Below are 26,535 nucleotides of genomic sequence, written 5' to 3' on the forward strand. Positions count from 1 at the left end.
ACGGCGGCGAGCAGCGCGCGGTACCGCGGGGGGGGGGAGGGTACCTCCTGCCCGCCCGCGCCCCGCAGCCCTGTCTTTTCCCTGCCCTCTGCAGCTACACGCACGGCGCCCTGTCACAGCGACAGCCGCCCGGCCTCCAACTAGAAAAATTACTGATTAAAACCCCCCCAGCCGTTCTTACCTTACTGTTTGTAAAGAGTATTTTCTCTATTTTCTCAACGAGTTTTTGCATTTCACCCCTCTGTGGTAACACAGCTTCTTCCCACCGCACCTAAACCCCTCCAGGTCTGACAACGCAAGGAAAAAATCACTTCTTTTCCCCCCAAGACTTGGGGACACGCGACTGGAACCAAGGGCCCTGCCCCCACCTCTGACAGCTAACCTGAAGCCCTTCACCCCAGTAAAATGCTTCTGTGATTTCCAGGAGAGGAAAAGCCAACTTCCACAACTCCCACAAAACTCTTCAGCCCAATGTCCTGCGAGGGGCACAGATGCAGACCTTTCCATTTCCTAAACAACACGAACGAAAAGAAGTTAAAGCATTGGAAGTGACCCCGACCTACACGCTTGCTCTACATGCTGCCAATGTTTATGGCCCGAGGTTTTCAAGAGCTGATGATGGGAGTCAGCTCCCTTCATCTTCCCTACTTTTTACCTTCCCCCAAAGTACCAACACGCAGAGCGGGATCAGACTGCTTCCCTGCAGACCCAGGCTTTCCATTTGTTTCAAGCATCAGCACGCTTCCTCCATGGATGCTGTAACACTCTGCATTCTCTTCTGGTGCCACAAAGCAAGAGGAAACTGTTAAATGCTTTGATACCTACATTGTTTGTTAAACACCAGTGGCTGAAGCCGTCACCTCTAATTTCCTGCAGTCATGCAAAAAAATAAATGATCTGAAGCAGTATTAATTCCTGGCACACATGGAACAGACCATTCCATCACCGCGATGCAGACAGTAGGTCACACCATATTCAGCAGAACAGAAACAAAACATTTTTCCAACTTCTTCTATCGTGCTACTACCTGCTGTCTCAGAGAAAATATTAACCATTCCCGTACCTGGAAATTTCTTTACCTCGAAAGTACCTAAAACTACGGCTTGTTTGTCCAGGCTTTGAATAGCTCTTTACACTAAAATCAACAGTGAAACATGCTACATGAACTCAGCTCTCGTACCTTCTGCAATGCGTGATAGCCCAGAACCTAAAAACAGAAAGCTTGATAAAGTGGTAACACCAATGTACTCGTACCACTGTTTGTCACTAGATGTTTTCTTTTTTGATGTCTCACTTTAGGGTAAATACGACAGGCAGATCAATATATTTAAGAAAACTGTTACATACTCAAAACTGTCGATGACGCCTTGAAGCATTTCTCCTCCCCTCCCCATTCAATGTCAACATATCTTATCCTCCACACACATACTCTAAAAAAAAAAAAAACCCCAGAACAAACAACAACCTAAGCTTTTGTAAGATCATTCGGTCTTCAATTTTCTTAGGAATTATTTGCCACATACTATAAAGCATTATGGCGTACAACTACTCGCATGTTATAATACAGTAGTAGGTAACCTGAAAAAACCTCACTATTCCAGTCCCAACAATTGCTATGCTTATTTGCAGTAGTGGACATGTTCTTGTTTCTTCTGCAATTCACGCTGTCCAGTTTTCAGTCACTGCAAGTGAGAGCATTTTGTCGGGATCCCACCATTTCCTGTAGAGTAACGAGTACTATCCCACCGAACAAGTTCACAGTGCTATCCAAAAGGAAAAGAATGAATCGCTCCATTATGTCCTCATGCATAACAATAAAACACAGTAAGGAATAACTGCAATTTATTTGGACATGACGTGAGGAGGTAAGAAAGCATACACGAAGACTCCTGTGCACACAGCAGTATTTATAGCCTTTGAAGCTATTTCGTAGCAAATGACTTCCTAGATTCATTCCCAACCTCACAGACTCAGCTGCCATCGAGGAGCTTCAGCAATCTTTCATCTCTGGCTTACACTGTCATGCACTTTATCAGGTCTGCAATTCTACGTGCAAGTGTCAAGTCAGTCTAAAACAACTGCTATGTTTTCTGTTCAATTCAGATTTTTTGCTATTATACATACTCTCCAAAAAGGCCAGGGAGTATATCAGTCTCCTAACAAAATGACTATTTACGCTTCATTAAAACTAGTCCTGTTATCTCTGCTGCTGGGTCCCCCTCGTATCAGACAACAGGAAGTTCATGGAGAAGAGGCTCTCAGGTTAAGCATTCACTTCTTCCTGCAGACCTCTCAGCAATTTTAGACTGCAAACTTAGTCGACTTTTAGAACTACCTGAGAGGCCCCGATACAGGCAGCAAGCGCACTCATCACACTGTATGATTTTATTACAGTTTATCCACATTATCTCAAGTTTCCTCAGCTCAACTCTGGCTGACTATTGTCTGATTAAAACCACAGAAAAGCACATCGTAACAGTTAAACATGGCACAAGAACATTTTGTATAAAGCAGAGGATTAGTTTTATTTCCAGACATGAGAAATTTAAGACCAAATTTCCCAAGAACACAACTCATTTTAAAAAATAAATGCCATCAACATGTGGCACCGCTGTTTCTCCTCTCCTCATACAGTTACATTGCACACATTTTTTCCAAGTGCAGTCAAACAGAACAGGGCCGAACAGCAGTGCAATAGACAACCTAAGGCCTGTGGAGATATACACAGTGTTCCTACAGAGTGAGTAAAATGCACAGGAAAGCTGACTCTATGACCCATAAAAACTTTAGAAATTCTCATCACATCTGAAGTTAACAGACAAAAAATTTACAGTACTGAAGTATAAATTGCATTAGGCACACTGTTAAATGGTACAGTAGGAAAAAAATATAGGGCTTTGAACAAGCCATTTGAAGCACAATAGAAAAGTTAAGGCATTAATACAGGCTTGGTATCCAACCAGCTACGTTAAGCGCATCTTTGGGTCAGTGGAGTTTTTCATCTGGAAGATATCTCTTCTTTACCTGCAAAGCAAGAGCAACTTAATTATTCCTTTCCATAGAGACAATTTACTAATTGAAGACCTGGTTGTTAACCACAGCTATTTCCATTCCACAAATGCACTGAGAAATGGTCAAGAACTGTAAACAATTCAACTACATGGAGCTTCAGGAATAATCTCTACTTTCTTGCTTTTGTAGCAGTTCCATTTCTGAAATTAGTAGTAACAAGTAGTTTTAGTTACATTATAAGCTGGTAGAACAACTATTTTACTAGAAAGTTTTCAATGCCGTAACAGCATTCAGTCATCTGGACAATGGCCCTTTCTTGCACTTGCATGAATAAAGTTCCTGGTCCCAGAACACAGACTGTAAATTGACAGAGTTAAGGAGAAAAGTTAGCATTAGATCAGATTGCCTAAAAGAGGCTACAGCCCATATTTACCACCGCTACACAAGTTTGCACGTTCTCACATACTGCCATCCAAGCCATTAAACTGATTATATAGACAAGTCATCCGATACATCATCATCATCACTTGAACTGGAGGGACACTGACCGAAAAGACAGACCAAACTTCCGTAACTTGGCATAGATCAATCAAGTCAGCATCTGTAGAAGCTCTTCACTAGAATGCAGTAGCCTTCTGCATGCATTTTCAGCCTGCTCCGTTGGTCAAGTAAAATGGGTGTCCTTAGACTACCCTAATTTTTAAATACGATCGCTCCACTCTGGGAGTTAGTATTTCACTCTCTTTGCTTTAATTCTTTGCACTGTCTGTACTAATCCATCCAAACCTCAACTGAAAGAGAAATGGGAGGCAGAAAAAGGCATACTACATGCATCTTACATGCTCGAAACGCACATCTTAAAAGCCAAAAATAAGGGATCAAACAAGAAATGGTAGCTATATTTATGGGATTCCGCGCAGTGTCAGAGATATATCCCAACTCTTTCAGACAGAGTCTAATTCACAGCTCCTGTCTAGTGAGAAACTCCGCAGGAGGCTCCGAGTGCAGAGGCACACAACAGCAAGAGACAGGACACCACAGGCTGATCAAGACAGTCACCTCCTTGCCGCTCAGCTCACTCAACACTACAAGAGTTATTAAAACAAGATTGTGGAGAGTAGCACGTTCTGTAATAGCACATTTCAGCACAAAACAACATAATATTTAACTATGGTATTTGAGGACTACTATATGTTTTTACTTTTTTAAACCTTTTTTTTTTTTCCACAAAGACAAGAACCTTAATTTTATTTCAAAATTAAGCCAACAAAACCAGATATACCAAAAGTTAAAACAAATTGCTGCATGTAACACAACAACATGCACCATACAGGTCTCCAATTCTCCATTAATAAGTTTTAGACTGACAGCTCCTCATATAAACCTTCCGGTCATCCTAGAACACATTAGCTCCCTCTCTTCTTTGGCACAAATTCCCCTCCAGTTCTCTGGAAAATCCTTCACTGAAAGCCAGGGGGAAAGCCCTGATTCTTTTAGCAGGCGCCTGAAGTCCAAGAGTTGTACCTCATCTCCAGTTTGTCCTTGCTGGTTGCAACACACAGACCATTTACCAGTCAGCAGGAAGCCCAATTTTTTATATCCAAGTCACGCACTTGTCCAGATGAATACTTTCCAATTTCAGGTCCCAGGCAACTGAATTCTCCTATGTGATTCACAAATCTGTATGCCCAATACCAGAACACACTGGTCTCTGTTTTAGCTCACCAATTTTGTGTTAACACACGAGCAGTGAAAGTGCACCGAGGGAATTCAGCTTGACTGACTTAGCGTGCTGGTTTGGCTGGGACAGAGTTCAGTTTCTTCAGAGTTGCTGGTGTGGGGCTCTGGTTTGGACTGGTGCTGGAAACAGCGTTGGTAACTCCGGGCTGGTTTGGTTACCGCCGAGCAGTGCTGACACAGAGCCGAGGCCGCCTCCGCCTCCGCCCGCAGCAAGGGGCTGGGGGTGCATGGGAGCTGGGAGGGGGCACCGCCGGGACAGCTGACCCGAGGAACGCTCCACGCCTGCGGTGCTCAGCAGGTAACGCTGGGGGAAGGGGGGGATGGCCGGAGCGATGGCGTTGGCCTTCCCCAGCCGCCGTTCTGGGTGACGGAGCTGTGCTGCCCGGGGATGGCTGAGCAGCTGCCGGCGGCGGGAAGGGGTGACGGGACTCCTGGGTTTGCTTTGCTTGCACGTGCAGATTGCGCTTTACGTATTGAACTGTCTTCATCTCAGCCCACGAGTTTTCATATTTTTCACTCTTCTGATTCCCTCCCCATCCCACTGAGGGGGGGTTGGGGAGTGAGCAAGCCGCTGTCTGGTGCTGGGCTGCCGGCTGAGGTTAAACCACAACACTTAGCTAATTACAGGCCTCTACTTGAAGCAGGGCCAGCTCTACCTGTAGCTTCTGCTTGCTGCTAAGATACAGGCACATACGCATGCCACAGTCTGACAGCACCACAGTTTAGATGAAGCCTACTTTGAAGCAGTGGAGCTTTGCTTCAGGATGCTTTACAGACAGCATTTAACTGAGCTATAACATCAACTGCCATCTGCCTGCTGCTACTGGGCTTCTGTGAATAGAAGTTAAAGTAGTAACAGCAACAGGGTAGGCAGTTAAACCTAAAAGTACAAAAAACCCAATCCAGGTAAAAAAATTAAGCGTGTCTAATTATTCAGTTACCAGCACAAAACCTAAAATCATAGGTACTTCTTTCCACAGCCATCCTTCATTTAAACCTTCACCTCCAAATGCTGCCGTTTTAGAGAAACCTGAAGCCATCATGGTACTTCCAGTAAAAGATTTCGTGTTTTTGCTGGTCACGTCAGAGAGCGTGCCCAAGGACTGCAACAACAGCATTCCTATAGCACTACCCAGATAGCAACCACCAGGCTCATCTATGATTAAAGTTCCACACAGGCTATCATTAAAAAAAACCCCAAACCAACATTCATCCGTCAGCTCAGTGTCAGTACTACACACTGACAGGAGCTAAAGAACCATTCTAATTGCAGTTCTCACTCTGACTTCCCAGGTGAATGAGGGCAACTGTGCATTGCCTTGGAAATCAGGACAGATTGGATGAAATTCTAGTAGGCTTGAAGAGAGGTTTAACAATTGTTGAAGATTAGGAAATGCACTTATGCTAGCTATTAAAAGACACCCCAGCCCAATTTTTTTTTTTTTTTTTGGTTGGAAGAAACATACTGTTCTTCTTATAAATCCCCGCTTACTGAACACAGCACCACATGACATGATAGCAGAAATAAATAACTGTACACCAATTTTCCCAGTATCCAGTCAAGAGTAACATCCAAAATACGTTTTGTTGCAGCCTATAGAAATATAGCTTTCTCCTACGAAACAGCCAGCGATTCTGAACACACTGCTTATGCTACTGTTCAATTTCTCCTGAAGATTTAACACTAAATATATTAGTAAGTCTGATCATACTCACCTAGTCAATAAATTGCAGCAGAGGACAGACATCCTTAAGGCCAGTGATATTTAAGATACCAGATTGTTTCATTGCTTAACTGCGGCCCAAAGAGAGGGTTGAGTTGAGCCAGAATTGCAATCAGCCAACTGCAAGACAACCCCCCCAACCCAAAAGAGAGAACATCAGCCAAATTACAAAGTTTACGATAATGGAAGCCTTGTCCAAAGCACAAGTACTATCACAGAAGAAAAGACAATTTTCAGGAAGGTCTAGTACCAGATCAAAATTTTACTGAAACTCATACACACGGACCAGATACCAGCAATGAGGATCTGGTACCAAATCATTCTGCAACTGAAACAATATCTTGTCCTCTTCAATTAAAGCAACACAAAACCACCTGATGGCTTTTTTCTTGTACCTTTCCTTTGACAGGAAAGTGTTTTGAGACTTAAACTCAGGTATTTGTGGGCTCAGAAGAGAGACACATAGGAGACAAGACATTTTCCCCAGCACCTTTAAAGCGCCTTTTCAACAAAAATGTCTCGGAAACATAATCTCTCTCCTTTGCTCTTAAGTGTGTGTGACAACCTATCCCTGCAGACACATTATATTGAACAAAAGTGAATTTAAACCTGGCACATACATCAAGAAACAGGGACCTGAAGCCAAAGGGTACAATGCTACAGGAATAAAATTAAAATTTAAAAACCCACAACAAAAAACAACAGTATGACAGCAAACCCCAGAGCATCAGCAACAGCAGCCTTGCCATCAGAGCAGTTCACAAACTAACACTGCAGAAGCCACAGCCAGAACAGAGAACAAGAGGAATGTAGTTTGTGGAAAACATCCAGGAAAGCTAAACAGAAATAAATATTCCACTGTTAAAAGATGTATTTACTTTGTAAATATTACAAGATTCAGAAAAAGCAATGGATGCGTCCATGGATTTAATTCTATATTAAAGACTAACTTTATAAACACATTTAGTGAACACACTGGCTCATCTGTCTGCTATTTCTAGAATGCTTTGTAAGGAAGAGAAAAAGCAGAGCAGCTTTGTAATGGGAGCTGCCACAAATGTATCAGAGCGCTTAGGCAGTCATGGAAAATTCCACACAAACCTTGATGCTTTGACCAGCAAACGAAGTGCAGGTCTGCTGTAATATGGCTAGAACAGCCAGGGGCAAAAGATGTGGGGCAGACTTAACGAAAACACATCAATCCTCTTAAAATTCACAGATACTTATTTTCAATGCCACTTTCCGTTTTGCACGAAGCAGGATTCCAGTTAAAAGGACGTGCTGAGCCTGTAGCAGCCTATCAGTCATGCAAGCCTTGAAACCTGTAGCAGGCTTTACAAAGCAATTAAAACATCAGCAAGACACCACCAAGAAGAGCCAATAACCTTCAGGTTGACATGTTTCTGCTTTGCTACCCAAAGCAATGACAACAATGCATTTTGAAACCATATTAATCATTATGTTAAATTTACTTACAGGGAAAAAAGCAAATTAGCTCTTAAAAATACCACGGAATTTATTTTGCAAGAGTTAATTTTCAGATACAAAAGACAGATAGAAGGGGTGCCAGAGCACTGTACCATTTGCCTGTAGCATCCTGAGCTAACAGAAGTGGGAGGAGGGTAGGAACACTAAAAGCCTGCTAAAGCACATTATTCTTTCTCACTGTACAGAAGGAAGGAACTCTATGCACAAACATCTCACCTCTCTATGCTTCCTGAGTTCAGACCCAGCATGGCTGTGAATTAAATGAGCTGGAAGCACATTCAAAATATTGACGTGTCCCAGCTGTATAACTATGCTTTAGGCAAGCACTGTGCAGTTTTCAAAAGCTATTTGTTGGGACCATGCTGGATACCCAAGCTCCACGCCATACAGGCATTACAGGTCGATAGCACATTCCTCCTCCCTGCTCTGCTAGGACCTAATAATTTCAAGCAGTAGTTCTGTACTGAACTCTACAGCTCCCTTGCATTCAAGATAAGTCATGAAAAAGCTTTTCCCACGTTTTGCTTAAGTGATGCTGCTTTACACAATCTATCATGACAACGCAAAACAAAATGTGGCATTCAAAGTAAAACAAAGAAAGGCTCTGTATCCAACATGTAATGTTCTAGCGTTGCTAAAATCAGGTACAGCATTTGAGCCACCCACAGGTCCTTCAGTTCTACCAGATACCACTTACAACAGTAAGCGTTAATTACCCAGCTCATACAAGGAAGTGAAGTCCTGTATGTTCTACCAGAAAGATTTTTTTTTTTAAAAGGTCTTTCTACCATAACCGCCATCTGTCTATGCTGCATATTACAAATTAAGGGCTTGCTATCTCTGTTAAATGTCAATTTCAGCAACTATATTTTAATCCTTTTAGAATCAGTAGCAAATAATACCATTTTTCAAGAACCCTGTCCTCTGTTAGTAGACTATCACAGTACTGTTTCAGGAACTGCTCTGTAAAGAGCAAAATAGATTTAGACTTTAACAGTACCTCACAACACGGTGTAACCTATAATTCCTGCAGCAGTAACTCCTTATACTTTGCCTTATATTTTACCAGGTTCCCAAGGCTCATGTATTCTCCCTCAAAGGGCTGCTGGTTACAATTCTGGTACACAAATCATGCACTTACCTATGTAAAAATTTTCCATAGAACAACCAAATTAACACCACATGATCAATATGGTTATTCAAAATGATCACTGTTAAATCTAAACACAGAAGAAACAGATTTAAATTGAAATGTGATTGACTTTAAATTTAGTTAGCACAAATTCAGTTTGATGCAAATCAGTTTGTCAATCAAGTGGTGTTTAATGAAGACAATAAATTGTTTTATCCCTATTTTGAACTGGAAAGGTAACTCAGAGTATGAAAGCAGGCATAGCAGAGTTCCAAACAACTCTCAAAAGAAGTAGGTAACAGCATCAGCCACCTACTAAGGACAGAAAAATACAGAACACCATACCTGGGGCAAACCAACCAAGTTATTTTAACCTTAACATATCCAATGAAGAATCATCAGAAACCATTATTTCAGCCTTCCTTCAAGACCGGTATGAAAAATGAGTCTCTTTAGACATCAAAATGAAGGTCTGAAATTTTTTCAATGCCTCTCCCAAAAAGCAAGAGAATATGACAAGAACAAAGCTACATATGTTTGAATAAAATGGGGAAAAGAAAGGTAGGACCAAATGATCTTTCGAGGTTCTTTTCAACCAGGGCTTTTCTATCTCTCTATAGAGAATTAACAGGGAGGGGAAGAAAAAAAAAAAAAAAAAAAGACAGACTGTGATAAGGCAAGTTCTATCTTGGAACACAAGGCAAAAAAATCCACTCTTTGTCTGGCAAGCAAACACTAGGTATGTAATTTATGTGGTTGGGTATAATTACTGATGGTTGAGAACATAGTAAGATTTTGCTGTTTCTCTTTTTTCAAGGTGAAATCAGAGAAAACCAAAGGTAACACAGAAAACAACTCAGAGCCCACAAGATTATGAAAGAACACCCTTGCTTGACATGCAAAAACAGATTATAAACCCCGTTAATGACACTAGATTTATAATAGGTCTGTTTCAGGGGAAAAAAAACCCCAAACAACAATCCCCACTAAACTCACAAAGTGAAATATCACTGTACATTTGAAGAGTTCACATCATTCAAAGCTAAGAAATTCTACAACAAATACATTCCACTTCATAATCCAGAGGATTCTGCAGATGCCACGTGGCCTCAACTTCAAGGAAACTGTCCTTCAAACAATAAAGTCAACAAACGCTAAGCTTCAAAAATTTTAGAAGAGTAGGAATTATTTCTGTTAAAACATAGAGTAGGAAGAACTTAAGTGAGGACTTTAAACTTAAACAAAACCAAAACAAAACCCACCATGCTTCCTTGCCCTCAGAAACCCACCATAGCCTAGCAAAAACCAGCATCCAGTTGCCCCTTCTTAGCCAGGCATTTAGGACCTCCCACGAGGTTGGGCTCCTACATACTTCATGTGCTGGCAAGGAGGCCTTCACAGCACTGAAATCCCAAATTCAAGTTGCTGGCACTACAAAGCTCAAGTTTTCACATCTGCTTGGCAAACCTTTAATTTAAAAAAACTGTCACAGATATTAAACACAGAACCAAGCTGGCTGTACTTTTACAACTATCCAGAAGAATGATTTCTTAAGACTTCATGCTTCAAATATTCTGAATTAAAAAAAATAGGTCTTACATGTGTAAAACCTGAATATCACATTATTAAACTAGATTAAACCTGCATATGCCTGTGCCACAGGCCAACCCAACACGGAACCAAACAGGCCTCTCCTGCAACATGCCGACGCTGGCAATACGCCTTTTGGCTGCCAGCTCTTAAGAATGAGTCTTGAGATTAGAGATGCATTTCTCTAAACATCCACGTTAAGCTCCTTTGGGTAGCGTAAATAATGCCTAGATACTTCAGGAAAGTACAAATACTACTCACGTTCAAGTGGAACTCTGGATAATGATTTTATGACAAGTTAACCCTAAGGATCTAACCAGACTTTTACCAATTTACTCTCCACAACAAATTCTTCCCAAACACCTTTCAAAGTTATTTCTGCATAGCACTTTCTTTGGCAAAATCAGTCTCTGTCTTAAAAAAAGAAAGAAACAAAAATAAAAAATAAAAAAAGAGAAAGAGAAAACGATAACCACGCTTTCTCTTGCAGACTCCTGTTACAGCTGGCTTACCTTTTGACAAAACACCAAACATGGTATGAGGAGTTCCTCAACAATTAATTTTGCTATTTCTAACAATTCTCTTGCAGGAAAAAGGCAGCCTCAAAATATACTGTGCATTTAAAAAGAAACAGTCTTAATATATCAAATCATCACAAGTTTGTCACAAAAATTGTCTGTCATATATCAAAAAACCCCACGTATAAGGTTTTCCACCCACTGCTACCAGATTTTGAGAATACATTCAACCAAACCAAGCTTATTCCTAAACGTATTGAAGATAGAAAAAATGGAACTTTTGATTACATCAGAACTGTGCCTTGATTAAGAAGCAAGGCATTATTTATACTTACAACAGGTAGCAGCAAACAGCACATGTCACCAGCATTGTGTTGATAACACTGCAAAACGGAAGGAGAGAAACAGCTGATTAGGTGTCACGTTATGACTGACCACAAGATACATAGGAAAAAAAAACCAACCAGCAAACAAGAAGGAGTTCAACTTTGATCATATGGAAGGTGACTCAGCTGGAAGAAGTTAGAACACTCATGTTGAGTAAGCTGCAGAGGCACAGCTAACACTCTGCAAAAGGCCTGACACAGCTCTGGCAAACAAAGGTATACAGCTGTATTTAAGAAGAATCACTCCAAAGAGGAGCAAAATCTTCTGCAGTCAGTGTCTTTGCCCTATTTCACAGTCACTTCTACCAGCAAGTTAGTAAACTACTGAAGCTGGATGTGCTAATACTAACAGTAAACAACAAACATTTCATTTGCAAAATTCTGCTTACAGAAAATTTAAGTATTAAAATATATCTTTTACTTTTGTATCATGAATGGGGGTTTTGCAAATTGAATACAAATATAGAATCTCAAAGCCACTTGAAATTCTCTGCATGATAAGATTTTCCTTTCTTGCTGGAAGAAAACTGTGACAGAAACCATAGTTAAGATGAAAAGCAGCAACAATCAAGCAGCTCTTGAACTTGAAAATTGTAAAACTGCAGCTGTACATTCACATGATTTTGAAATGGGAGGAAGGAAATGAGATTTTTCTAACAGTGATTTATGCAGTTCATGGAACTTAGGAGCAAAGTGGAGGGATTTTTTTCTTACTTTTTTTAAACTATAGAAAAGGATTTCCCTATATGTACTTCCCCCCCAACTGAGTAACAAAAATGTATACTAGGTCAGTAATTCCCCACCCTTCTGTGACATGCATAACATTCAGTATTTTTCATCTATCAATACACATCCACCTTGCCAGCTTTCCAATGAATGCTACAAAGCCAACGTCGCCAGGCTAGAGGTTTTTTTGTTTCTTAAGATGAGAAGTTAACAGACTACATAGTGTTACTACAGATGTGCTACAGAACCAGAACACAGCAGTGATCTATCCATATTTATTAAACAATCACACTTTGGAAGAAATACAGAACATCTGTTGGTGATCCACGTACTTTAAGGACTGCCTGGAAGACATATTTCCAAGGTGTTTCTGAGGACAGGCAAGTTTTCAGGCACAAAACACACTTCAGATTTGAAACTGAAGCAGTAAATATCAGAGCTAAACAGGACTTGAGGAAAAATCCTCCAAGTATCGATAAAAAACTAAGAGAAGAGACAGCTGGTCCCTGTGGAGTACAGGGGATGTCAGAGCCAGCAAGAGAGATTAAGTAGTCATTATCTCCTAGGGAAAAAAGAAAGACAAGAACTTTTCCACTCTTTAAGCCGAGCAGCTCCAAGCACTACAAGAAAAACGTCTCCACTCAGACGCCCCGCGTACGTCCTCTGGCACCGCAGCTCCAAGGCCACTGGCATGCACTTAACCACAGAACAGAGAGCGACTACAACACCTTCTTCAGCCTCATCCAGTGCGGAACTAGAGGATGGTGGAGTAACTCAGAAGAAGGAAAGGGAAGGGAAGTTACTCTTCGAGCACCACGACACGTAACCACAGACACCCTTGCGCCAGGGCGCTGCGTACGCAGACGCTCACAGGGCTTGAGTGAAAGACTCGGAGCCGTGGCGGATTACTGCGGTACGGAGACGCGGCTCCCGGCTCGGGAAGCCTGGCGGGCGCTTGCTGCGGCCTTCCACTGCCGACCGGATCGGCGGCACCGGCGCCGCGGCCCTGGGCCCACCCGCCCGCTGTGCCGCGACAGGCCAGCGACGAGGGGCCCGCAGGCCTCCCGCGGCAGGGGGCGGCGGGCCCGCCCCATGCAGCGTGGCGAGGCCTCGGCGGCGGGGGACCGGGGAACTAGGGAGAGCCGCAAGGCCGCCGCCGCACGGCAGGCCCGCGAGGTCTCGGCCCGCTTCGGCCAGGCCGCCACCGCCTCGGGGCGCCGGGCCCGCCTCCGCCGGGGGCCTCCTCACCTGCTCCCCGCTGGGCCGGAGGAGGAAACCAAGGGAAGGGGCCCGCCGCCCCCCGGTCACTCACCCGCGGTTGGGCCCCTTGGGTACGAGCCACGGCAGGACGCCGCCGACCACCCCCCAGAAAACGCTCATGACGATGATGGGCACCGTCAGGCCACCGTACGCCATGGCCGGGCCGGCGGCGGAGGAAAGCGGACCCGTCCAACCCAGCGCGCCGCCTCCCCTCCCCTTCCTCACGGCCGGCCGCGGCGCCCCGCCCCGCCACCTCCGCCAATCAGCGCCCACTACGTCACCACAGCCCGGCGCGCGGTGGCGCACTTAGCAGCGAGACGTGCGAGAGCACTTGGCCCCACCCCCGCGCTCGGGGCCGCCCTGAGGCCCGGCCCGGCGCTGGGAGCCCGGCGGCAGCGTTGGGGCGAGTGGGGGGAGAGCAGCTCCTGGGCGCCGGGGGGGGGGCGACCAGCTCCGGCGCACCGCCGGAGCCCGTCGGGGCGGGTCCGCGTTTCACCTCCTCGTACAGCGGAAGGATGAGGGCGGCTGCGCTGCAGGGCGGCTCCAGGGCCGCCGCGGCCCCCGGGAGCGGTGGGCTGACGCCGGCCGGCAGCTCAGCAGCGGGCAGCCGCTCGCTCCGTCCCGCCCGGTGGGATGGGGAGAGAATCAGAAGAGTGAAAAATGAGAAAACCCGTGGGTTGGGATGAAGACAGGTCAATACGTAAAGCGCAATCTGCACGTGCAAGCAAAGCAAACCCAGGAGTCCCGTCACCCCTTCCCGCCGCCGGCAGCTGCTCAGCCATCCCCGGGCAGCACAGCTCCGTCACCCAGAACGGCGGCTGGGGAAGGCCAACGCCATCGCTCCGGACATCCCCCCCTTCCCCCAACGTTACCTGCTGAGCACCGCAGGCGTGGAGCGTTCCTCGGGTCAGCTGTCCCGGCGGTGCCCCCTCCCAGCTCCCGTGCACCCCCAGCCCCTCGCTGCGGGCGGAGGCGGAGGCGGCCTCGGCTCTGTGTCAGCACTGCTCGGCGGTAACCAAACCAGCCCGGAGTTACCAACGCTGTTTCCAGCACCAGTCCAAACCAGAGCCCCACACCAGCAACTCTGAAGAAACTGAACTCTGTCCCAGCCAAACCAGCACGCTGGGCCGCAGCAGAAGCAAACCCCAAGGGCTTTCTCAGTACTTCGACCCAAGGCGAAGAAAAATCTTGATCAGCACGCGTGCACAAATGAACTGCAGGGGACAAACCCTCTGAACCTGCATAAAAGAAGCGACATTCAAAGCCCCCCTACTGAAGCAGACTTCGTATCAGTGCCTGTAAATGACTTCAAACCTGAAAATGTAGTTTTCCTCAATTCACAGCATCCCGTTTTTCAGGCTGCAGTGCTGTTCCGGTAGGAGCTGAATTTCTTTCCCCCTGTATCAGCAATCAGAGCCATTCACTGATCCAGTAAATTCACTTAATTGCAGGGCTGTTTCCAACTCACTGCGGCAGCTCTCAATCGTGTGATTTCCAGTCACAGAAAAGTTCATCCAAAACAGCATTACCAACAGCACTGAGGCTGCCTTCAGCTCTACCTCACAAGCACTGCTGAGGGTCAAATCCCCCTTCTCAACCTCTGGTGTTCATGTGAGACCCTGAGACATGACACAGCAAGTTCAGCACTGTGTTTGGCCACAACATGCCTGGTGAACCTGTAAAACATCATCCTTTACTGTCAGATACATAAGATAGTAGAAAAAACCCGTAATTTAGTAGGAGGATTACAGAAAGAGATTCATGGCCAGACACAGCTTAATTCAAATGTCTGATAAAGACTAAATATGTACAGTGCACAGAATTAACATGTTCATTTAAAACCATGAACGCATCTAAGTCAATGCTAAAGATTAGTGGAAGAGACAAAATACAGTGGTCATTAGATGCACGTTTTCAAAATTGCCCTACTCCTTCTAATGTCAGTTGAAACATTCCTTCACCAGGAAAAAGTCTTCAGTTTTCTTACAAGTAAGAAAAGGTATAAAAAGCTCTTTAATTTAATGGAGGCTTTTTTTACATAGCCAACATCAAAACATGAGAATGCGTATTTAAATGCTATCCAGACACAACGTATCAAGACTTTCTAAAGGAGAAGACACAACAATAGGTTTAATTTCAGCAGTTCTTTAATAGCATTGAATAGGAAACCATCTATTCTTGCATCTTTTCGATTGTTTCTTCCTTGTATTTGCCCTTCTCCTTGCCAACCTGGCGAGATTTGGCTTTACGCTCCAAGATCTTTTTGCGATCTTTGTCCAGTTTTAGCCTAGTGATCACCACCTAGAGAAAGGACAAAGAATTTAGTGTCTCCTCAGTGCAACTCTTCAGTACAGCAACTTGACAGAAATGTGGTAACACAGCACGGCCCAGGAAGATCACTGCTGACAGACTGCATCAAATCACCCAAGTTTTATTTCCACAGACTATCTAATTTGGTTTGAGCAGAACAGAGGTACTGAATTGCCTTCTGTATTTCAAAACACTGAGCTATATTAATTTTCCTGGGTACATTCAGGGATCCGAACATATGGACAGTTATTTCAATGCACAGCCACAACATTTGGACTAACTGAAGAGCAGCCAAATTTCTATCCATCTACATAATAGAATAATTACTTTGAAGCAAATCTAATTTCCATTATGCGGCTCAAAGATGATGGATACTGCATCCACCTAAAACACAGCATACAGCTGAGTCTTCTTCCCACCACCACAAAGGCAAGTAATAGATCATTATTTTAATTTCTCCGTGTTTTAAGCAATGCTACCCATACTTCAGAACACTGGAAACCCATGCTGCTGCTGGCCATTATCGAATCGTTGCTGTGCCGTTTGGAATAGCCAATGCATCTGGCTGAACTATAGGCAACACTAAAAGTTCACACATCATAGCAACTCATATAAAGACACTTTAAAGAACAGATCTGCTACTGAACAGTTGCGAAGTGGCCAGGCAGTTATCAAGTATTACTAATATGGACGCATAAAGGTATTTTTTTGCACAGATCATTTGCTACCAGAGCTTTAATAGTATTCCATAACAAAGCAGCAGCAAACTGAAGCTTTGATTTTCAGTCCATGGGCAACCTTCGGTGCTCTTTGTTACCTACAAACTGGCAAAGAAATAAATGCTTTGATATTACTGAAGGAGTATTTTAAAAATACAACTAACACAATAAAATCCTAGAAAAACCATGCAGGCTGCAGCAGGGCTGCACACTCCCACTCAGTTCCACCGTGCTTTCAGGTCTCTTTTAATTGTCATTAATTCCTACCTCTTTACCTAGGAGAGGCAGAAACTGTTCATCTACTCCACTGCAAGTTTACAACAAACAAAACATTCTTCTGCTCCTTTCACATTAATAACCAGAACCTTTATGCAAAGCTTTATCAAGGTCTGATTCTCAGCTAGATAAACTTTCATAGAAATAAAGGACCAGCACAAACCTCAATTTCTTCCACTGCTGTTTACCACACAAGTAATGTGTGCACTGGTTCTATCGCAATGTCACCTTGCTCCTCAAATGTTTTTTCTGCACACAAGTCATTCTGTTGTTTTGGAACAATTCTGCTCTCCCCTTTGCTGAACATACCAACCATTCAGATCAGAAAACCTGTTACAGCTGGATTTCTTCCACCAACATGTTAGTATGCGTGCCCACATGGCAAGGCTGAAGCAGACTAATTTCATCTGCTCCAACCCAGGCTTTGGCTCGTTGTTCTGTTTGCAGTGTTTTCCTGTTATGATCAAAACAGGCTATGCTTGGTTTTCATGAACCCTAAACATTGTAAATCACTTCAGCCTAAAACCAGATTCAGACACACTCAGTTCAAGGTAGTCCACAAGAACAAATCGTGACTCTGAGCACCTATCTAAACATTCCTAACACCTCCTTCATCAGTGCAAATGCCACACAGCAAAGATGAAGAACTGTTCCGAACGACCTATTTTGTGCTTTGAAAACACCAAGCTTTTAAAAAAAGTGTTTTAGCAAGACTCTCAAGTCTCTAGCAGCTTCTCCACAAAATAAGCCCTAGAAACATCAAGGAGTTCTTGGTTTCAACTGTCACTTCTCTACTACCATGACACCGTAACATTTCCTTGTTTACTACTCGCCCAACACTGTAGTATCTCAATCCTTTATTCCAGGCACCATAGCAAGGTTCTACTCATGCCAGCAGCAGCATCTTTGTTTGCCAACAACAAGGTCTCCTCACACACTTCAGCTCTCACTTCATGCACCGCACCTTGCTGGGATGGATTCCCACGTGGACAGTTGTGCCATTGGCCTTCTCACGCTGAACACGTTCGATGTAGATGACGTATTTTTTTCTGTACACCTGGACCACCTTGCCGATCTGCTGTCCTTTGTAATGCCCCCGGACAACCTAAACAGGAACATGAGAAGAACACTGTCCCATACTTCAAAACCACCCTTCAACAATTAGCAGACCTTAAGAAACACTATCTAATTATCCCACCAGAAAAACAGAACCGCACAGGTTTAAATCTCAACTCTGCTCTTTGTATACACATGCTACAAAGACATCAATTACTGGACAATCTGAGCAAACACTAAAATGGAAAATATAATGGATAAGAATTGTACTTCTCCCTCATTTTCCCTGCAGTAAATCCTCATGAAATCTGTATCTTTTCAACCAGAAGAGTAACAGTCAACTTCAACAATTTTTCACCAGTTTTTCACCTATCATTGCATTTTACATCAAAAAACCATTTAACTTGGATTCTAAATTGATATCACAGGTAGTAAATAGTCCATAAAAAACAAAAGAAACAATCCTTTGTTTCATGCTTTATTGTCAAAAGCCTTTAATCCAGCGTGACAATCAACGCATGTAACTAAAGTGCAGTAAAGCTCCCAGCACACTTGTGTTCCTTTTATTTTCCTTCTCACTGATGTGATCTCAATGAACACTCTACAGGCCAAGTCTACGACTGCATTAACTTGCGTTATTTTTGCAAGACTTGTGGCAAAGCGCTAGCATCAACTGGAATTTGTCTAGCCCTTCCCTTCTGCACAGGCTATACATGAAAGCCAAAACACAGACAGATGTTCACGTGTGACAGCACAACTTCAAAGACAGCACAGCTACCTGGACTTCGTCATCCTTTCGAATGGGCATAGAGCGGACATTGTATTTCTGCCGCAACTCCTTGGAGAGCGGGGAGGACATTATTTTCCTTCGAATGTGAGACGGCGCATTGAAGTGTCGTTTGCGGTTCTTACTGCGGTCTGAGGTCACAAACGGATTGAACTTCATTTTGGCTGCATAAAGAAAAAGAATAGTTTGAGAGATGCTTCCACTCATACACGCTGTGCTTTATCATCTACCTACACAAAGTATCCTAGGACATAAAAAAGCAATTTTAACTATTTTCAATCCCACCCCCAGTTCATATATCCTTACAAACTGGACTTCAGACATGGTTTAAGCCTCCTCCCTGATTGACAATGACCCTGTGATTGACAGATGCGCCACACACACTGCATCTCCAATCATTCCTTCTAATCCAAAGCTCACTGTTCTCAGAAGTCAGGACACCTGACGGACTAGTCTTAATTTTGCACTGCAGTATACGCTGCCTTCATTTATAAAGTGAACCTGTATTTTGGACTCGCAGAGACAGAGAACTCATACTGCTTAGGTATCTCCAATAAAGCATAACACCAGACCAGCGCAAAGAACAGACTTCTAAACCCACGATACCTTTGCCTAAATCTTAACGACTGCACTGCAAGATTGTCTGTCATGGCACCATGCATCCCGATCGCCGAAGGCAGGCCCGTTACACGATGGTTTTGCTCAGCTCTGCCACTTCCAAGTACTACGCGCTTGCACCTGCTGCAACGCCAACCTGGGCCGCACAGCAAGCCCAGCACGCCCAGCACGCTGCAAACCAGCGCACGGCAGGCTGCCCAAGCTGCCATCACCCGGTAACCCTGGCTGGATACCTAGGCTGGATATAAGGAAGAAATTCTTTACAATGAGGGTGGTGAAACACTGGAACGGGTTGCCCAGAGAGGTAGTGGAGGCCCCATCCCTGGAAACATTCAAGACCAGGTTGGACAGGGCTCTGAGCAACCTGATCTAGTTAGCGGTGCCCCTGCTCGCTGCGGGGGGGCTGGACTAGATGACCTCTAGGGGTCCCTTCCGACCCAAAACTTTCTATGATTCTATGAACCCGCTACCCGACGACAGCCCACGGCAGCGGGAGCTCTGCCTGCGGCCCGGGCTCCCAGCGGCACCTCCGAGCACGACTCCGGGCCAGACCCGCCCCCCACACGCCCCCGCGGCCGGGCCCCCACACCCGCTGCCCTCTCCAGGCAGCGAGCAGCCCCTTCCCGCGCCAAGAGGGCCGGGGCCGCGCCGCCCCAGCGCTCCGGGAGCAAGGCCCGAGGCGACCGAGCCCCTTCCAGCCGCCCTCCCGCTTCCCCGAGGGGCTGCCACCAGGGGCGCCGAGCGGGTCCCGCCGCGCCGCGGTCAGCAGGACCCAGCGCGGGGCCGCCCCGCGCAGGATGGCGGCGGATGGGACAGCCCGGGCCGCGCCGCCCTTACCCAACTGCTGCCGCCGCGACGCTCGCCCGGAAAGAGGAGCAGGAGGCGCTTCCGCTTTCGCAAGCGGCCGCCGGCACCTCGCGAGACCCTGCGCGCGGCGCTGGGGCCGCCTGCGCCACCTGGCGGCCGGCGGCCACAGGTGCAGCGGGGAGAGGGCCGGGCCCTACCGGGGATCACCCTCCGGCACCCCCCGAAGCACCATCCCCGCGGCTCCCACCCGGCACCCGGCCGGGCACCATCCCCGCGCCCCGAGTCAGAGCGATGCCGCAGCACCTCCTCCTCTCCAAATCCAGCCCCTCCCCGAACGTGGATGAACACAGAGAAACCCCCAAGGAGCCCCCTCCCCCCGTCCCCCAGCCCAAACGGGACCGGATTCCCGGGGCTTCCGCCAAGCTCGAGCACCTCAGCCCGCCCAGCCCCGCTCCTGCACCCGTCCGTACTGTGACCCGCACCCCTGCCTCCATCAACTAACTTACCTGCACAAAGGGCTTGCCTTTCAGTTAGATCTGGTGCTATTACACTTTTTCAGGACACAGATTAATTTATTCTCAAGGAAAATTATTGACGGCAGAAGGTGGTGTTGGTAGAAGTGAACCAGGCAACTGGGCGAGCAGCCCTTCAGCCACCCAGCTGGGTTTTGGCTTATAAAGACAGGCTGGAAAAGTTTCAGGACTGTGGACTTGCAGCAGGCTGAGAGCGGACAATCGCCTTTCCCAGCGCCTCTGCTCCTCTTTCAGGCAGAGCCACGAACCTTCAGCACCCTCCTGTCACCTCTGGCAATCTGAGTTCAGGCCGTAGGCGAGGTTCACTGGCAGCAGGGGGGATCTCTTCCTTCACGAAGACGTTGTACAGCAGACACCGACATAACTAAGCAATTCCAGAACTTCAAAGGAATTGGTTTCTTAATATGGCGCAGATACATTGTACCCAAACTCCCTGTGTTGTAACCCTCTACTATTTAATCTTTAATAATTGCCTCAGACACTTATTTCTAAACACTCCGTGAAGCAAGGCTGAAAGGAAATTAAAGGAAGGGGGGAACAAAAAGCGGGTTATTTTATATACCAGGTGGCACAGTGCCTAAAGCCAAGCCCAGCGAGCTCCAAGCACAGTCCCCTCACCTCTCATTAAAAACAGGGAGGTCAGGACACTTGGTACTGTTCAAAACCAAGCACTGAATGTCCAGACATGACTCAGTGCCCATTACAAAAGAGCCTCATGTTAACTTTCTACACAGTGACCTGGCTTACAGTGACTTCATTGTGTGATAATGCTTAGTTCACTGAAACAATAATTAAAAACAAAAGAAAAAAGCCCTTTTAGATTGGCTTCTTGTTGCACTACTGTTGCAAAATCAATCAGAACATGAGTGGGTTTTTTTTACTTATAGAACTAAAAAGGCTAATACTTTATTAACATCAGGTTGCAAATTAAAAGAGAAATGCCAGAACTTTATAATCCCCACCGTAAAACTGCAGAAGACTTGTGCTTTAAACATTGCCACAACATACTACAGGACTATGTCCTCCTTCCTCTGCCCCTCTCTCCCTTCCTCCAAGGACTACTGGGAAATACCTCATTGACATATTTCATGCGAAACTTCAAATTACTATTCTAAAGCAGATACTCATCACAGTTATTTTTCAGTTGCTTTGTGTAGCACACAAATAAAAAACAACTTTAAATGAGAAATATTCAGAAATTAACTACAGACATTTACCATCTACACTGCAGATTTCATTTTTTACAGAGCAGTAGCTGAATGCAAGGATTTGATAAATCAGATCAAATATTCACCAATACATGTCTTTCAATTTTTTCTTACCCATTTCTTAAAAAACAATCTTCAGCAGTCCACATACTGCCTAGAATATACCTAAGCACAGCTTTCTCTAGAGCTAAAAAATTTAACTCCACCATTGCAAAGCATCCTACACCACAAGTTCTCACCGTATGATGTAGCTCTAGAGGGACTCATTTAAACTGGAACATGTACAAGTTCTAAATATTTTGCTTCCTACAGGGATGTCTTTCTTGGAAAACCACAAATACTGCTGTCAAAATACTGACTTGAAAGAGCAAAGTCATGAATACGGATGAACACCTACGATCAATGGTTTTCCTTCCACTCTGGCTTGAAATGTTGGAGTTTTTTTGCATTGTTTCAAAGCGTAACTCAGCTCATTTTTTCTCTAGAGTGTTTGAAAATAGAAGTGAAATCTAACGAGACATGTACGCACAGGGCAGGACTGCTGTAACAGTAACTACCTCGCATTCACATTTGGAGAGGTGAAGAGCAGATTCATCTGTAAACACGTGGTGCAGCATCATTCCACGGCCCCAGCCAGCCAGCCTGAAGGACAAGCTCGCCTCAACTTACAGCAGAAGGTAGCCTTGGCTTGGCAGTACTCAAGGGCTTAGACCAGGTTTAGAGAACTAAGGTGCAGACTGTTTCCTCAGCAGAATTTTGCCAGAACTTGAGTACAATTTGGTTTCCACATCTAGCAAAAAAATGTGATTTATTAGGTTATCGCAGTGGGTATTTTGGCAGAGAAAGCAGGCACACTGAAGTCTGCTTCTGTTATTTCCAAAAAAAGCCAAACAATTTCACTGGTCTGGTTTAGAGAACTGGCCTGCACTGTACAGAAGGCAGCGTTTAATACAGACAGAGGATGGGGCGAAGGGCAGAAACAACATGCCGGGGACTCAAGCAATCTGCAACCAGCTTTGCTTGTGCGTTTTGAAGAAATTCTACCAGTGAAGAAATTTCAGAAAACTATCAGTACAATCCACCGCACTACAAAGATCTTCTCTTGTACAGCTCAGGAGAAGGACGCACTGCTAAGATTAAAAATTACATCCTTGTAATCCACTGCGTTCACAAACTGTGAGCAAAGACTCAACAAATTCAAGAGGAAAAACTAGGACATTTTTGCTGTAAGCTTCAGCTGGTCACAGTGGATTAGAGGAAATCCTTCAGCCAGCAAGAGAAGCAACTGCAATGGAAAATCCCAGCTCCCACCACGCAGCTGCCGCCATCCAGTGGGTACCGCTCCCGGGCACACGGACGCACGCACCGAAATGAAGACAAGCATCTCATTTTCAAGTTGATTTTTGTAAATGGAAAAAAATGTATAAAATCTATTCATACATTAACAGATACAGGAAGTTACACAATCCAGTTTACACCTAAAGTAACAGCTATCAGTCCATAACAAGAACAGGGAAAAAATTCCAATGCTGCAATTTGTCTGAAGTCACTACAGGGCAGAGGATGGCGGAGGGAGGGTGGCTGGCTGCTTCTTTTTGGTGTGTAGATAAAACTGGCTACCTTCCCTACTTCCAAAGCAATGAGACAATTTCAACAGACATGAATCAGGAATACTTTTGAAATGCATCTGACTCTAGCATTAACACTGAATATTCAAAGATTCGTATTATTACAGCATAATGTTTGGATACTTTTGCCTCCAAGAAAGGGCAGTGGGCGGTAGATATTGTCCAAGAGAAATCCTGCACCCATCTTAGAATTTACATCATTGATTGAGTTAGAAGATTTTTATTTTATGATTTTTATCCATCCTGGAACACTTAAAATTTGTGTATCCTCAGCTCAGACATTTACAAAGCATGCAGAGACTGTTACTACTCAAGGAACATTTAGGAGGCTACAGGAAATGCACTGATGGGTATTGGTCTAATTTTAGTGAACTCCTGTCTACCATCGCATGCAAGCCACACCTGGCAGTAGTTTTCCCCTCACGCCTCCATTTATTGGAGGCCCAGAAGACGAGGCTTGAATGAATGGGTATGGAAGCTCAGGTACCATTTTAAGGATTAAGTCAAAACAACTACTAGTAGGGGCCAGCTTGTGGGAATGCTTGCCCTGCTACTGGCGTACCTGTGGGTGAACAATGTCAGCCTAGGGCTCAGAAAAGATGCCTGACAATTTTAAAGGAAGTTGGAGGCACCTTAAACCCTGAAAAGACAGACTTCCTGTGTTTGACAGGTGTATTCAATATACACACACAAAGCAAGACAGTAAACTGTGCTCATCATCCACCCAGAGGACTGCACCATCTTTCTGAACATGTAGAATATACAACCCCTTTTCAAAATAACAGCGACAACAATAATGAAGAAGTGCAGAATCCAGACTGTTGGGTGATCTGTGTTTAAAAAACATAAGAAAGAATAAAAGCTAATGCCGTAAAGACAACTATTCCCTTTCAAAGCAAAGGCCACATAAAACTGTGTTGCTCAGTTTGGTTTTTACTTCATGCCACCTGTAAACACAAGACTGGATATTCAGTTTCTGGGAAGAAATGAAACCACTTTTACATCCAGAGTGAAAGAAAGACCCTCCGCTGCCTGGATCACAGATTACCCAGGAAAAGGTAGCTGGGGGAAGGCTTCCTCTTCTTGTTTGCTCATTTCATTAGAAAGGTCATATCTGAACAAAAGAGCTTTCAATAAAAGCACAAACCATTTCTTGACGTTATTTCTGCCCTCTGTCTCTGGAGTTTGCTGCGGGGACTAACACTTTTCATTCCTCACCAACAGATATATCACCTTTTTGGCACCACAGGTGGAATTTCTTCCTAATGTATAATTTTGCCTTATACAAAAATCGATTGTCTAATCATGCAAATCCAACAGAATTCCAAAAAGTGCCACAAGACAGCTCAACTCTTTGCAATCTACTATCTAGTTCATACACTGCCATAGGAACCTCCCAGAGAACAGACCGTCATCCTTACTTAGATCTGACAGTGTATTTCATATATGGCATTTCAACCTCTCTTTCTGAGGGGAGAGAATCGAAATCCATGCCCTGATTCCACTGATTTTTTTCACTCTCAGAGCTCTGAAATGCATGGAGATTTCTTTGATTTGTTGAAGACGTCTTCACTGAACAGCCTGATTAGAGAAAAAACTTACTGATTCAATCAAATAAAAAATAAAGACAAAAACAGGTAGTGGTAGATTTCTCAATCTTTGCTCCTGTCCTTGGAGACTACGGTAGAGTTTTACTGCTACTGCATTTTCCCCAGCTGGATCTTCTTCCAAGCCTCCGATGCTGTGAAAATGCAGGAGTCGAGAATCCCAGCTACAGTAAACGTTCCTCCAATGATGGCACATATCTGAAACGTACAGAGAGAGGAAACAGGTTTGTCAGTGATGAGGGGAGCTTTTACGCAGCTTGACACTGCGGGGAAGGATATTACTGCCTACTGCTAGAGTATTTTCTGGAAGCATAGCAAGAACTGGGTAACAGTACTGGGGACATAATTACACGACAGTCATTCAGGAAACCGTTCCCTACAGTGGAATAACTTAGCGCTATCCTGAACTCATCATAGCCCGAGCCAATCGTAAATCCCAGCTCCTAGGAGCCTACAGCATGAATGCTTTTCCTTTCTGGGCTAAACTCCATCTAACAAAGCTTTCGAGAAGCTCTGTGTTGCTCATATCTTCCTAATACTGTCTTCTATTATAAATACCACAGCCTTGTAGTCTTTTCCCTATTTCACAAGATACAGCATTTGCAAACAGGCAAAAGACACTTAAATAGCCTGTGAAGGACAGTGACTAACAGAGAAACCTAGCTACCAGTGACACCCACAGCTAAGCCTGTCTAACACTTTCCATTACAAGGGCTGCTTACAAAAGCACTGCCAACTTAACTCCTTGTGGGCCAGGGTTTTCCATGCAAGGTGTCTCGGGTTGAATTATTTAAACACCAGCAAAAACACATAATCATTTTCAAGGACAGTTAGGGAAAAAAAAAATGAATCTCCTCATTAGCATAACAGCCTACTTCAGTTCTCAAGTGCTCAAAAAACGCATAAGTATTGTGACACGCCAAATCAAAGGTACCTTGTCTTGGAGCACCCAAAATCAGGGGGCACCAGTTATGAGTTTTGCAACACACTGCTTCAATTCCCTGATCTATGAAACGGTGACAATGCCAAACTTGCCTCTCAGGGAAACTGCGGTGGAAAACACATCTGAAGGGTTCAATACCACGACAATAGCCGTCTCGGCGTCCTCGTGGAAACATACGACTTGTACTTAGGACTGGGTTAAGACAAACCACCTGCCAGTAACAAGGCGGCAGTCAAATACCGTAGGATGGGAAGAAACGCTGCTGACAGGGTGCCACGCCGCCCGCGCACGGCACAAAGCAGAGTTCATAGGGAAAGTATGATACACAATAATGTAACCTAATAACATTTAACAGCCAAGTTCTAATTACACAGGACCTGGTATTTCTTAACTCCCACATTTTTGACTTCATAACTGTGATGCTCTTTTAATTTGGTCTTTTACATTGCGTAGGATTAGGTGGCTCT

The 26,535-nt window shown here is 44.7% G+C and overlaps 3 protein-coding genes across 3 annotated transcripts in view; all 3 read right to left on the reverse strand.

The window, feature by feature from the left end:
• Nucleotides 1–1,825: 1,825 nt before the first annotated feature.
• ATP6V0E1 (ATPase H+ transporting V0 subunit e1) lies at nucleotides 1,826–13,820 on the reverse strand. The gene is made up of 4 exons (XM_075441672.1): nucleotides 13,629–13,820; nucleotides 11,540–11,587; nucleotides 6,469–6,596; nucleotides 1,826–3,024 (listed from the first exon to the last, which is right to left on the reverse strand). The coding sequence occupies exons 1-3, from the start codon at nucleotides 13,730–13,732 to the stop codon at nucleotides 6,503–6,505; spliced, it is 246 nt and encodes an 81-aa protein (XP_075297787.1). The 5' UTR covers nucleotides 13,733–13,820; the 3' UTR covers nucleotides 1,826–3,024; nucleotides 6,469–6,502.
• A 1,885-nt stretch (nucleotides 13,821–15,705) lies between these two features.
• On the reverse strand, nucleotides 15,706–20,284 carry RPL26L1 (ribosomal protein L26 like 1). Its single transcript, XM_075441762.1, has 4 exons — nucleotides 20,180–20,284; nucleotides 18,716–18,888; nucleotides 17,846–17,986; nucleotides 15,706–15,877 (listed from the first exon to the last, which is right to left on the reverse strand). The coding sequence occupies exons 2-4, from the start codon at nucleotides 18,881–18,883 to the stop codon at nucleotides 15,749–15,751; spliced, it is 438 nt and encodes a 145-aa protein (XP_075297877.1). The 5' UTR covers nucleotides 18,884–18,888; nucleotides 20,180–20,284; the 3' UTR covers nucleotides 15,706–15,748.
• A 2,991-nt stretch (nucleotides 20,285–23,275) lies between these two features.
• ERGIC1 (endoplasmic reticulum-golgi intermediate compartment 1) overlaps nucleotides 23,276–26,535 on the reverse strand; it is a 58,705-nt gene continuing 55,445 nt past the window's right edge. Inside the window, exon 10 of the mRNA XM_075441685.1 lies at nucleotides 23,276–25,323. Coding sequence (XP_075297800.1) covers nucleotides 25,216–25,323 — 108 coding nt within the window. The 3' untranslated portion in view covers nucleotides 23,276–25,215. The remainder of the gene's footprint in view (nucleotides 25,324–26,535) is intronic.

This window comes from Opisthocomus hoazin, chromosome 22 (genome assembly GCF_030867145.1).
Source record: "Opisthocomus hoazin isolate bOpiHoa1 chromosome 22, bOpiHoa1.hap1, whole genome shotgun sequence".
Taxonomy (NCBI): Eukaryota; Metazoa; Chordata; class Aves; order Opisthocomiformes; family Opisthocomidae; genus Opisthocomus; species Opisthocomus hoazin.

Excerpts from the sequence above, each read along its gene's own strand:
- ATP6V0E1 (XM_075441672.1), bottom strand. The coding sequence starts at position 13,732 with ATGGCGTACGGTGGCCTGACGGTGCCCATCATCGTCATGAGCGTTTTC. Across the intron at positions 11,588-13,628 it reads CCCAAGGGGCCCAACCGCGG|TGTTATCAACACAATGCTGG; the intron begins GTGAGTGACCGG and ends TCCGTTTTGCAG. Across the intron at positions 6,597-11,539 it reads GCTGTTTGCTGCTACCTGTT|TTGGCTGATTGCAATTCTGG; the intron begins GTAAGTATAAAT and ends GTTGTCTTGCAG.
- RPL26L1 (XM_075441762.1), bottom strand. The coding sequence starts at position 18,883 with ATGAAGTTCAATCCGTTTGTGACCTCAGACCGCAGTAAGAACCGCAAA. Across the intron at positions 17,987-18,715 it reads GAAAGGATGACGAAGTCCAG|GTTGTCCGGGGGCATTACAA; the intron begins GTAGCTGTGCTG and ends GTTCCTGTTTAG. Across the intron at positions 15,878-17,845 it reads TGGGAATCCATCCCAGCAAG|GTGGTGATCACTAGGCTAAA; the intron begins GTGCGGTGCATG and ends TCCTTTCTCTAG.